Raw genomic sequence first — 13762 nt, forward strand, 5'->3', positions numbered from 1 at the left:
ATGTATGTTTATAAACCAAGTGGGCTCTTTTGAGGCATCCATGCAGTATTATGTCTTAGATTCATAAAATTCTTAAATTCTGAATTGAAATTTTGGACATCATTCTTTTCCTGTCTTGATCTTTCCTTAGAGAGATGAGGAAAATTGCCCTGCCCTTCCTCATGCTTGTTCCTGTTCAGAAGCTAACAAGGGTCCCCTTGGACCTCCTGGACCACCGGTAAGGTTTTGCTCAGGTTTGTAGTCAACTGTACCAAAGAGTCCACTGACCACCAATATTCCACAACATGAGTATACTGCCATTGTATAACTAATAAGGTTAAATTAGGGGTTCAAGTGTTGGCAAAGAGAGAAAATTGCATTCAATTTATAGCAAAGATAGCAAGTAATGTGCTGTGAAAAACCTTCTCACCAAATAAGTCAGTCAAATTTTTGAAGGTTTTATTTAGGCCTGGAGCAATTATGGTAAACTTTAGGCACCAAACACTGTTACCTGTCTGTAGCATTAGTATGTATGTCAAAGTGCCATTTAATTTCAATTTTTTAATCACCTACTGTCTGTCTACTTTAGCACATGCGTGTTAAATGTAGCTTGGAGTTTAGATTTGTGAAATGCTCAATTTACAGCATGCTTATGAATTAAAGATAGGGGATATGACAATGCCCCTTGTCTGGTAAAAGATCAAAGAAGATTTTACTGTCTTAAAAGCCCTACCTAAGAGTTACAATATTTATTGGAAAGCAGAACTGAAAATACTGGTTCTTCTGAGAGCTACGTGAGGCAAAGGCATACCCAAAAACACTGAAAGAGAGAGGGGGTGAAATGAACTGTCTTTGGTGAAGGTTGAACTGAAGCTTTCTCTAGCTTGCCAGTGAATAATGAAATACACACTGTCACAAATTTGGCTGTGTTTTGTGGTGTTGCTTTGATAGCACTCATTTATTTACCGTGTAAATGCTGTGTATCTAAGTTCCTTGCATAATGAGTAGACCTAAGTGGTATCTTCTAGAAGATAGGTATTTAAGTTTCCTTCCATCTCAGCATAGTATCTTAGAAAGATGGGTTAAATCTCCTTTCTCTTTACTGGCTTGTGGAAGAACTCAGAAAGTGGATCAGATAAGATAAGTGAGATATGGGTCACTAAAGTTAAATAACTCAGTCTCAGATCCCAAGGCTTATTTTCAGCAGTTTGGAAAAGTCGTAGGATCTATTTGCAGTGGTCTATTGTTGGTTTAGTTTAACGAGAATCCTAAATGTCCTAGAGGACGAAGAACATCCAGCATGTATATGCAAAACATGTTCATGGCAGTCATCCATCGCTATATGCAACTCCAGTGTCTCAGCTGATACTAATAAAAAAGGCGGCAGTTGATTATTAAATGATTAACAGATGTAGGCACCACTGAAGAAAGTAAAAAAGAGAAAAAGGGGCAAAAGCATATTTTACCTAAGACTAGCACTAAACTAAACTATGGCAAGTCTAATAGATCCTGGAGTTGTCCTGGCTGAAAAATATTTCCAAGTCATTGGAAACTCACTCTTTAACAATGTAGTGATCTTGGGGAGAACAGACAGATGTGCAGAAGGCTTCAGCAACTGGAGGGGAATCCATGACCACATGGATACATTTCCATCCCTGTGGTAGCTTTCAGTGTGATTTTGATGCTTACATGGTGTGCATTCTTGGCCCTAGAAAGTCGTCACATCTGTGTTTAAATCTTTTCCTGTGTATGGCTGCACTTAAGTATGTTCTTAGTTTAATTACTCCAGTGGAAGGATATGGACAGGATATTCACTGATTCCTGAACACTGATTCAGGAACAAGAAGAATCTGTTAGGGCTTCTCTGGATTTAATTCTTGTTTATTTGAGGTTTTGATTTTCAGCAAGTCCTGTGTTTGTACTTCACAGGGCGGTCCAGGTGTCAGAGGTGCCAAAGGTCATCGTGGTGATCCAGGTCCAAAGGTACTTTGTGCAACACTTCATGGTTGACAGATGTACAGGTTCTTGGTTTGTCTCTGCTGCATATAAAACTTGAAATAAATTCCAGATTGTCTCTGATGTCAAGGAAAAATCATAATGAAATGCCAGTGGCATTTGGTGTGTCTCTTTTCATAACAATTGCTTGTCCTGTTTGATAAAAGATATAAAATTCAGACTGCTGCTGTCACAGCATAATTTTTTTTTTTTTATTATTTGTAAAGGAACCAGGAAGTTTTAAATTGAACCCTAACTGCTCAGTCAAATGTTAACCCATATTTCAGATGTTTTTGAGTCTATTGGTATTTAATTCTTCAAACAAAAGCTGCCTTTGTCCATATGATAAGAGTTTAACTTATGTCCTGTGCTATTTTAGGGACCAGATGGACCTCGAGGTGAAATTGGTGTTCCTGGACCACAAGGACCTCCAGGACCACAAGGACCCAGTGGACTTTCTATTCAAGGGCTTCCAGTGAGACTTCTAAAATCAATAGGGTTCTTTCCTGTGATGTTTTGGACAGCACATATCTTAAACTAGACAAAATATCTTTTTTTGAATTGTTGGAATTTCAATATTTGTGGTGAAATCATAGATTTGGGTTTCACTTATAGTGGACATGAGTTCAGTGCCAACGTTCCTGTTTGTGTTTGTATCTGAACTTTTAGTTAGCTGGAGGGATTTGATTGCAAGTGGAATATGACCCAGGTATCAGCATCCAAGCCTGGAGACAAGTGAAAGAAAAAAAAATCAGTGGGGGTTGTAACATGACCCCAAACCAAAATGTTAATATTTTATCTTTTTCTGATTGTGGTATTGCTTCTTGCCAATCAGTTCTCACCTGGAAGGTATACCTGAGCAAGAGCACCATATTTGCTGCCAAAATTAGGCAATAGTATTCACTACACTTTTAGAGTCTGTCATCAGAGGTGCTTAGGCCTGGGGTTTGCGATGCTGTTGTGAAATAAGTCTCAGAATTTCATCATAGATATGAATGAATAATTATCGTAGAATAATGAAACAGCAGCACTAATCTTGTTTCATAAAAATCTCTAGTAGATGGGTACACACAAACCTTGCAAGGTAGTAGATACCTGTTTTGGCTACTTTTTTCAAAATGTACTACACTATAATGCACTTCCTTCTTTTGACCCAGTCTATACAATACTGATGGACAAAATAATATACGGTTTTGGTAAATCACTTCATTATAGATGATGCTGTCATCAGAGAATAATACAAAATACATGCATAAAATTAAATTACAATTAGTTTATTATATAGAAAAGTATATTTTTGTCATGAATATGTACTGTAGAAACACATCTAGCTTCCATAGAAAGCTGTTCGCTTCATCAGTATAGGAAATAATTCCGAGGGCTGAAAAGAAACGGATTCCTTTGAGGAGAAAATAATTTTTTGTAACATAATGGCTAGTTTTGTCAGGTTTATTCTGAAGTCTTTAAATGAGGTGCTTGGGTTTTTTTTCTTTTATTTGTAAATTCTTCATTTACAGCTTTGCAAATGGAGTCTGTAGGTTTGCCTTCAGGAGGAAAACCAGTATGTTTGTGGGGTTTTTTTGTTTGTTTGTTTGGTTCGTTTTTCTGTTTGTTTGTTTGTTTTGTTTTGTTTTGTTTTTTTCCTAAGGAAGCTCTCTTAAAATAAGAAAGTAACCATGTATTTGGTTTACTATGTGTGATTCTTAATTTGCAGGGACCACCAGGTGAAAAGGGAGAGAAGGGAGATCTTGGTTTTCCTGGCCTGCAGGTATTCCTGAAGTTATTGTTTAACCTGTCACTAAGTTTGAATGTTGATTTTAGATTACGGTGATATTAAGACACATATCCAAAACTGCTGAGAAGCATGTTGTTGGGGTGAATTTGAACAGAGATTTAGAATCAAGAATTTGGGGTATGGTGGTGTACAGTGACCAAATTATTCAGGACCTAAAGTACCAAGTTATTTTCTTGACCTGGTTTAACACTGAAATTGGTTCTCTATGGACTCAAAAACTGTCCAATCTTAGAATTCTGCTTGCACAGTGAATATTTAGCATCTGCTTGTTTTCACTTTAAACCCATTAAATTCCTCCTGGAATTATCTAGGACAGGCCATCTTTCACAAGATTGGCAGCTATAAAAGCTGTCATATTCAGTGAGTCTTACTCAGTTTGCTATTTAGTCTGGAGATGGTATTTGATTTTATTGCTGCTTCTCAGGATCATTTGCTCTTATCTTTTTAGATGCTTCTCCTCTGCTGATCATATTCCTCCAATGTTTGTTGTTGCCGGGTTCCCCCATCTTGTTCAAATGTGCCAGGGACAGTAAACTCATGCAGCCTTTCCTCATAAAGCAGTTTTCTAGGCTTCCTGGACCACTGCAGTAGTGGTCCCAGACTACTGCTCTGCTGCCTTCATGAGCCAGAGAGAGACATTTCATTTGAACAGTGAGGAACTGCTAGATGTAACTTGTAGTCCTGCTCAGACAGGTAGTTCCATGTTGAGATATTGCTGTCCTGACTTCAAGCCAAACTCCATTTTAGCAATGAGAGAGAAAGAGCAGTTGTACTTTTAGGTTAAAGCTCTGATGTCATGCAGTGGAGTTACACTGACATGGCACTGGAAGGATGTAGGAAATCAAGTTTTTTTTCAGCTTAGTAGCACAAGAATCCTGACTTGAAGAAACTGTCAGTGTTCCTAATGGGATTGTAGGGAGGGCGTATGAAGGCTGTTAATTTTAATAGGATGTGTTTAACCATCTCTTGTTTCTCAGAAATACCTTCTTTACTGCATCTCTTCTATGGCACCAAGTGTTATTGAACTCCCTCGTTCCGTTTATCCAAAACGTATATCCAAAAACACGTCACACAGTTTCACTGGAAGGTGATTTCATTGGATGCTGTTAACTTGAACTCATCATTTGTCCTCCCTTTGTAATGCTTAGGGTGTCCCAGGAGCATCAGGTTCACCTGGAAGAGATGGAGCTCAAGGTCAAAGGGTAAGGTAAAATGTGGATGTTTTGGCATGTAAAATAAACATGAGTTTGCATTTGTTTTAAAATGGATGTTAATGGATGTTTCCCAGTAGGGTGGATTGGTTTTGTCACTTGTATTCAGTCATTTCTGGAGACAGATATCTCTGTGCCAGTCAGCAGAGAAGTCAGAGATAGGGTGGAGTACCCTTCCACCTAGGTTAGGGTTGAGAAATACTAGACGAGGAAGGGAGCTGTGCACCATGCTTGTGTTCAATGTATTTGACAGGAGTAGGTGCCACTTGTGTCCAGTGCTGCCAGTTAGTCTGTTTTCTTATATGTTTACAACTGGTGGTACATAAATGGTACATAATTAGTGTGCAATCTAATACAATGATCTGAATTTGCTTTCTAGCTAATTGAATAGCAGAGACCAACTACAAGGGAATTTAATATTGGGTGTAGAACAGTACCTGTAGAAACTGGTGACATAACAGTATAGTGAAGAATAATATAAAAATTTAGTCAACCTTATTCTGCTTCTGGTAGAACAAATGAAGATAGTTACAGTCTGCCTAGGAATGAGTTAAAATTTTTTCATATTCATGTGTGCATGGACTTGTAAGCCCTTTCTGTCTCCTTGGGGAGACTTTTATTTCATTATTAGTCAGGCACTGGAAAGTTATTGTTAGCACAATGCTAGGTTACTGTCTACAGCAGAAGTTCATTATTAAATATGACTTTTCAGTTTCATTTGAACAAGATTTACATATTCATGAGCTTTTTTTGATATGTTAATGTAACCTGAACTTCAGAGAAATCTGGACCTTCTTTGGATTAACCTGAAACCTTGTTATAAAAAAAAAATAAAAAATAGCAAAATGTGTATTTGAGCTTCTAGTATGAATTTAAGCACTGGCATATCTTTACATATAGAAGTAATTCTACTGAAGTTACTGTAGAATTTGTGCAATGCATAAATATTTTTTCTCTAAAATCAAGAAAATAATTTTATTAAGATAAAGTTTTACACAACTTTATCATCAGATTAATAGCCTTCTAATCAGATAATAGCCTTCTAATTTTCAATTAAGTTGTGGTGAAATATGAAACTAAATGTATTCCTTTTCCTACTTTATGGTACTGTGATGCCTTTTTCTGTATGGAGGTTCATTTTTACATATTTTTAATGTCTTCTTTTTGACTGCATTGGAATTTTCCCCCCTAAATTCCCCATGCTTGGTGTCACCTGTTCATCTCCAGGTTAATAAAGACCTGGAGCCTTACAGAAGTCTGGATTTTTGACACTACTCTGTCTCATCTTTGTAGTCAGGTTGAGGTGACTTGGTGCTAGATGCTGTACATAGGAGTTGTATGTGCCTCCTCTTTCTGCATTCTTGGTCATGAGAGACCTTAAGCACTCTGCAGATCAAGGAGAAGAGAATTCTGTGTTTTTACTTTAGTCTGTAGGTAACTTTCTATTTAGCAGTGGAGGCCCTTGGCCGTGTCTTGATGTCAGCCATCAATTCAGAAGTGGCCTAGTTTTCCCACATGTGAAAGTCAGCAGGTGGTTGCAGAGATGCTATTTCAGAGGAAAGCTGCCAGGAAGGCTGGTGCAGCAAAGGCTTTTGATGCAGCCTGAGAAGGTCATGCAGTGCTGATTCTGTAGAAGACCTCAGTGTTGTCTATAATAAGGTAGGGCAATTACATAAATTGCCAGGTTTTATAGATATAGTGATAATGCTTTGTTCAAGTGTTCACTTTCTTCTGATGTTAATCAAATGAGATGGTTAAATAGCCTAGACCTCATAAAATTAGGTCTGTTAGCCTGTTATTGTCTCAGTGTGACCCTTGGGCAATATTGTCCAACAGTAATTATTTCTATGGCAACAAATAATTGTCGTACTAATTTTATGGTGTTGTAACTCATTTGATTCCTGGGAAGTTATGACAACATAAAATTGCTTTTAATGGGTGAAGATTCAAACCAATGATTTCATTGCAGTATCTTTGAAGGACAAGCACTTGAGAAAGGCATCATTCTAAAGGGCTTAAATGCAGCAACAGCAAAGGGGAACTGGAAAATTCCAAAGAAGTAAATTGCCTTTTTCTTTAATGTTCCCTTTGTTGGACTTCCTCCTGTTAGTCAAGATGCCAAACAGTTTTGCAGCTACTATAATACTAGAACTGAGATCTATGTTATTCTTAGCTTAGCTATAATTTCCTCTTTAGTATTTATTGTTCATTGAAATATTTTAGTTATAGTGGTACCAGTGCTGTAAAGTAATTAAACAGATGGCTAAATCACACTGATTTTAATGCAAGGTAAGCAAAGGACTGGTATTTGTTGGGAGATCTCTGAGAGCTTTCCTGAACTGTGGATAATGTGATGATAAACTGAAGAAGTCCTGGACTAGAGATGTTTTCCTTCCAGCTGCCAGTAGCTGGAGGTGCACCACTTCTACAGTTCTTTTCCTTTCCTTTTTGTTTTAATTTCTAGTGTTCATCATTTCTCTTTCTATTTTTGAAATCAGTTGAGAATAGGTCTTTTTTTTTCCTTTTAATGTTTTAATTCAACAATTAGTCTATAAAGGCTCTCTTTGTATTTCTGAACTTACGGGTTCTAGTCCTTGGTTTATTAATTTTTCTTCACTTTTAGTACCTAATTAAGAAACACACCATCTCCCCCATCAATTGTGTGAGTTCATACAAAGATCATTTTCCTAGTGAAGTACCCTCCCTATGAAAAAGAGGAGTATGTAATAAAAATACCATATAAAGGTTGAATCAGAGTAAAAAATGTGTTCTCTGATAATAAAGCGCACTTTATGAATATGCATGATAGTATTTTATACTTGTCTGGTAACTGGTTTAAATCTGCTTCTCAGACTCCACATGAGGAACAGTCCCCTCTCTTAGGAGCTTCCAGTTATAAAAGAATTTCAGGAAAGATTTTATAAAATAGAAAATGGTTTCTTTTTATTTTATGGATGGGGCTGTGGTTGTCTGGTGTGTCCTCTCTTGCTGTCCCATATTTGTAGCTGGAAATATAGAGAGTTTTTACTAAAGAGAACAGACTGTGTTTCTCCATCAACTGTCCCAAGCATATCATGTTGAAAGGTACAGCTTGAATTGCGCATGTGAGATAATCCAAACCAACATCATGCTTCTGATGAGTGTGTAGACTGTGATTAGACTCTCTTGTGTTTTTGGTTCATCTCTTTAAGCCATGAGTATTAAGTTTGGAAGCAGACTGAGACTGACCCTTGTTGAGATGTGTAGCTAGAGGGGGGAAGAAGTCTTCCCTTTCCCATATCTCCATGGCTGCTATCCAAGGTCAGATCACAATTGCAGTCCTTGTTTTTTCTTGAGAAGTGCAGGCCCCCCAAAGGACAGATCTACACAGGTGCAACAAGAGAAGCCTAACGTGTCATCCTGAGTGCCAAGCATGCTATGCTTCATGACACAATGTAGGGAGGGATCCTCCATTGTTTTGACTCCCAAGTTTGTGTCTCTTGTGCTCATGACAATGTTTCTGCTTGTTGTCAGCTGGTGGTTTCCTCCTCAGGGGTGTCATCTCCTGGACAAACTTCTGCTTGGCAAAGAGACATAGTTCTTCTTTAGCAGGTTGAAAAGTTAAGGAGAAAGCTCTATTGGATGTGCTTCCCTATATGTCAGCTAGGACTGGGACCACAGAGTTAAACTGTCAAGTGACTGATTTCTTGTGCTGGACTGCTGCAGCTAGTTTGGAGTCCAGAAGCATTGACCAATGCTGCCTTATTCTGCTTGAAGACACTGGTCTGCAGTAAGATACCTCTAACTGATAAGAGAGGATGATTCTCATAAACATTCCTTCATTTCCTAATGGTTCCTGTTCAGCTCACTCTGAGAGCAGGAGGGCAAAGAGACCAACAGTGAGACACAAACCCCTTGTCTATAGACTAGTAAATTAGATATTACCAGAACAGGATTTTGAACATTGCATAGTAACCTATGCAGTCTAATGCTTGCCATTCCTCTTGGCAGTGTTGGACTGGGCCAGCTCTTTCAGGACATTGTTTGGGGGGATAGAATAGACCAGAAGTCATTTCCAGTAGGGAGTTTAGGTGCACATTATTTTAATGGAGTTTACAGAATCATAAAATTAAGGTTGGAAGGGACCTTCAGAAGTCATCTGGTCCAACAGTCTGCTTAAAACAGGTCCGATCAGGTCAGGTTGCTCAGGTCTGTGTTGAGTTTCGAACACTTCCAAGTACAAAGATTCCACAGCCTCTCTGGGCAACCCATGACAGTATTAAGCTTCATTTTTTCCCCCCAGTGCCTAATCATAATTTTCCCTGTTTCCACTTGTGTCTGTTGCCTCTTCTCCTATCACTGTGCACCTCTGAGAAGAGTCTTGTTATGTCTCTTTCGTCTCTGGCCAGGTAGTTTAAACAGCAATAAGGTTGCCAAGCAGATCAAACTCAATTCTTTCAACATTTCTTCCTATGTCCTGTGCCTGAGCCCCTTGAACATCTTCATGGTCCTCCACTGGACCTTGCTCAAGTATGTCAAGCCGTCGTGTACTGGGGAGCTGAAAACTGGACATGGCACTCCAGAGGTAGTCTTGAAAGTGCTCAATAGAGGGGAAGGAGGACTTCCCTGAACCTGCAGCTGAACCAGCTGGACAGGTTCCTACAGCTAGGCTGTGGTCGGCTGCCCTTGCTGCAGGGGCATGCTGTTGACTCGTGTTAGACCTGTTGTACTCTAGGAACCCCTGGTTCTTCTCCTCAAAGCCACAGAAATGTAGCTATGTATGTTGGTATGAGCTGTGTCACATCATTTTCTTTAAGGGTTTATTTAATTTACAAGCAAAGGCATAATCAAAGGGACACAGATACAGAAAGAAACAAGTATTATCTTCCACACATTAAACTTGATAGCACACTGAAAATACTGGAGAAGAAATATGACCAACAAAATATATGCAAGGAATATATATTTTAAATTATGAGGAATTGGTAGTAAAAGAATTTCAGACTATCAACTGTCATGGGTCCCAGGCTGCAGTGTTTTTTTTTTTAAAGGTTATACATGGAAGTCTTTCATGCTTGGGCTCAGTAGCTTCAGTTAAGGTTTTGGCAGCTTCTAGTCCTACTTGAAAATTTACCTCTTCCAAAAATAGAATCATAGAATGTTTGAGGCTGGAAGGGACCTCTAGTGGTCATCTGGTCCAACCTCCCTACACAAGCAGGGACATCTCTACCTAGGTCAGGTCACCCAGAGCCCTGTCAAGCCTGACCTTGAATGACTCCAGGGTTGGGGCCTCCACTGCCTCTCTGGGCAGCTCATTCCAATGATCTACCTGTAGACTTCCCCTGCCTTCATGTAGGCCTCCTTCAGTTACTGGGAGGTCGCTATAAGGTCCCCCTGGAGCCTTCTCTTCTCCAGGCTGAATAGCCCCAACTCCCCCGGCCTGTCTTTGTATGAGAGGTGCTCCAATCCCTTGATTATTTTGGTGACCTTCCTCTGGACTCACTCCAATATGTCTACATCCTTCTTGTGCTGGAGGCTCCAGTTCTGGACACAGTGCTCCAGGTGAGGTCTCCCCGGGGCAGAGTAGAGCAGCAGGATCACCTCTCTCCATCTGCTAGCCACACTTTTTTTGATGCAGCCCAGGATTTGATCGGCCTTCTGGGCTGTCATTGTTCACTGGTGGCTCATGTCCAGTTTTTCATCCACTGGCACTCCCAAGTCCCTTTCCACAGTACTGCTCTCCAGTAAACCCTCTCCCAGCCTATCCTGATAGTGCTGGTTACCTCGGCCCATATGCAAGACCCTGCATTTGGCCTTGTTGAATCTCATAAGGTTCACCTGGACCCACCCCTCCAGCCTATCCAGGTCCCTTGGGATGGCATCTTGTCCCTTTGGCATATCAGCTGCACCTCCCAGCTTGGTATCATCTGCAAACTTGCTAAGGGTGCACGCAGTGCTGCTGCCAATATCATTAATGAAGATATTAAACAACACTGGTCCCAGCACAGACCCCTGATGGACACCACTCGTCACCATCCTCCATCTGGACATCGATCCATTGACCGTCACTCTCTGCGTGTGACCATCCAGCCAGTTCTTTATCCACTGGACAGTCCACCCATCAAACCCATCATTCCCCAATTTAGAGATTAGGATATTGTGGGGGACCATATCAAAGGCCTTGCAGAAGTCCAGGTAGACAACATCCATAGGTCTTCCCTTGTTGACTGATGTAGTCACTTCATTATAGAAGGCCACGAGTTTGGTCAGGTGGGACTTGCCCTTAGTAAATCCATGCTGACTACCTAGGATTACCTCCCTGTCCTCCATGTGCCTTAGCATGTCTTCTAGGAGGATTTGTTCCATGATCTTCCAGACATACCCAGAAATATCTGAAACAAATTGCAGGCTACTGAAAGCTGAAGATTTTATAGTGAGGTCAGCAGCAGTACTGAATTCATCAGACTTGAGATTTTACAGGGATTTAGGTGGTGCCTGCATTCTGTTTTGCTACTTGCATTCTGGCAAATAAAGTCCCTTATATATAAAAAAAAAATGTTATAGCTACAATGTTTCTCCATAACTGTTTTGTACACGATTAGCAAAATATGTCCTGATTTATGTTAACCTTCTAAAATAAAACACATCTTGAGTCTAAACTGCCCTACATCCGAGGTCACACATCAAAATCTGTCCCATCCTGCTCTTGGACGTGCAGCTCCACGGAGGAGATTCAGTGGCTCTGTACAAAGTCATTCCTCTCCTGGGTGTGACTGTACTGTAGAGAAGGTGCTGCTGTGCTGTGTAATTCCCCCAGTCATCCTGGAGATGGTTAAGCGAAGAGGAGACTTCAATCAGTGGGAGAGTAAACTGCATCTTTAAGGTCTCAGTGCTCAAAGTACAGCTTTGTGAATTCTCACAGTGCTCTATTTTCTTCTACATTACAGAGACCAAAAATAATGTGAAAAAGAGCCAGAAGAAATACATTCCCAGTCTTCCTGCCAGTTTCCTGCTGCCTACTAATCTCTGCTCACTACTCACAAGTTCAGAATGAGTATCAGATCCATCAGATGATCTGAGTAATACAATCGTCAAGTCCTGTTGGCAGCACAAATATCTCTGGTCTTTTACCTGTATATATCTCTGGTCTCTTTTACCTGTAGGTACTGCCATACTCTTCCTTGAACCAAACCTCTTCAAAGTCAAAGCTCTCTTTGACTTCATTCATAAATAGCAGTTTCACATCTAACAAATACAGTAGGAGGTGATTTTTTTTTTTGTGGGGCGAGTGATAGACACAGTGCCAAGAGAAATGAATCCTAGGAGAACAGACAGGAGACGATTCCTGAGCAGCCAAGAGTAAGAATACTGCTCAGAAGAAAGAAAATGTGAAATACATTCAAAGAAATTGTAATTCTGATCATACTGGTAGTTTGCTCTTTGCTTGTGTGCGAGAAGGGAGCATTTTTCTTTAGAAGTTTGTTTGAATCCACATTAGGTTCTAGAAGTTAATGGAAAGCTCTCAATTTCCTTCCTCTTAGTCAAATTAAGTACTTAAGAGCATCCAGCCAGTTTCCATACTGCTTTAGGACTGATCAAAAATAAATGCAAGTTTTAAATCTGTGCTTTAAAACGTGAAACATGCGTGTAAATATGGAGGTATCTGTCTTCTTGAAGGTCTTACTGTTACAAAAACAGGTCTAGTTTGCATTCTCTTTTAGAGACTTCCATGTTATTATAGAACTGTGACTAGCTGTCATTGAATTTTTCAGAACACTCTTCACAACTAAATGCTTCTTCCAGAGAATATCAAAAACCTTGTTTTAGCTTTTAAGTGCATTTCAAAGTTCCAATTACCATTCCCTATTTCCTCTAGAAACACTATTTTTGAAGACTGAGTGCTTTCCTTTCCAAATTTATTTAATTGATCTGGGCTTGCAATCTTTTCTCTGTATATGTCTTAAAGCTACTGTGATAGAGACACTACTAGTGTCTTTATTTCAATGTCCCTTAGCTGTTACATCTGCTTTAGTTCTTGCTGTGATAGGGGACCTGCTTTGGTCCTTGAAGCTTCAGTAAGTATCTGGGTGCACTGTGAAATAGGGAAGGATATCCTTGTCAAGACCAAGACTAAAGGATGTATAGGTGACATAATATGAGTTGACCATATGGCTTATTTTATCATCGAAACACCCTTCTGGGAGAATTTTTAAAAAGCCTTTCAAGTTACATGGCAGATAATATTCCCAACCAGTTTTTAATGCTGTATAATGGAAATTTTGAATCATTTCCAAATTATGTAAAACATAAAACTATTAGCTGACGCTACGTTCATTACTAAAACCATGTCAGAAATAAAATTTCAGAAAAAAAGTACAAAACAAACAAACAAAAATATTTTTTTTCCTGAAAGTTGCTGAGATACTGAGGCCTAGAATGTTCCTCACTGTGTGTGTCAGCATAAACACTTTCAAACCTTCTCTTTCCTTCTACTCTGACCTCCATATTCTGATCTTGAGCCACAGATATGATCATATTTTTCCTTTATAGGCTGTGTAATAATTAAAGAATTGACTTATCAACAGCTGTTCAGAAACCTATGCTTTATGGCATGTGGATACAAAATGTGCATCATGGTTAATTTGCAAGAATACTTTATTAATAGTGTATTTTCTTCTACATCTGGTCAGTCTTTTTTTTTCCTATGATTTGCTTGCTTTCCAGTTTCCAAGTTATCTTTAGGTTTTGGCTCTCATTTCTGGAAGCTCTGAGGCACGTTCTTAATGCAAACCACATGAGCATT

At 39.4% G+C, this 13762-nt stretch overlaps 1 protein-coding gene across 1 annotated transcript in view; it reads left to right on the forward strand.

The window, feature by feature from the left end:
- The window catches only part of LOC103775496 (collagen alpha-1(XIV) chain), a gene marked incomplete at both ends in the record, with an annotated part of 37807 nt that overhangs the window by 19328 nt on the left and 4717 nt on the right, over nt 1–13762 (forward strand). Inside the window, 5 exons of the mRNA XM_008942955.1 lie at nt 131–217; nt 1909–1962; nt 2354–2449; nt 3689–3742; nt 4918–4971. Of these exons, the coding sequence (XP_008941203.1) occupies nt 131–217; nt 1909–1962; nt 2354–2449; nt 3689–3742; nt 4918–4971 (345 nt within the window). The remainder of the gene's footprint in view (nt 1–130; nt 218–1908; nt 1963–2353; nt 2450–3688; nt 3743–4917; nt 4972–13762) is intronic.

This window comes from Merops nubicus, unplaced genomic scaffold, assembly GCF_000691845.1.
Source record: "Merops nubicus isolate BGI_N331 unplaced genomic scaffold, ASM69184v1 scaffold7716, whole genome shotgun sequence".
Classification (NCBI taxonomy): Eukaryota; Metazoa; Chordata; class Aves; order Coraciiformes; family Meropidae; genus Merops; species Merops nubicus.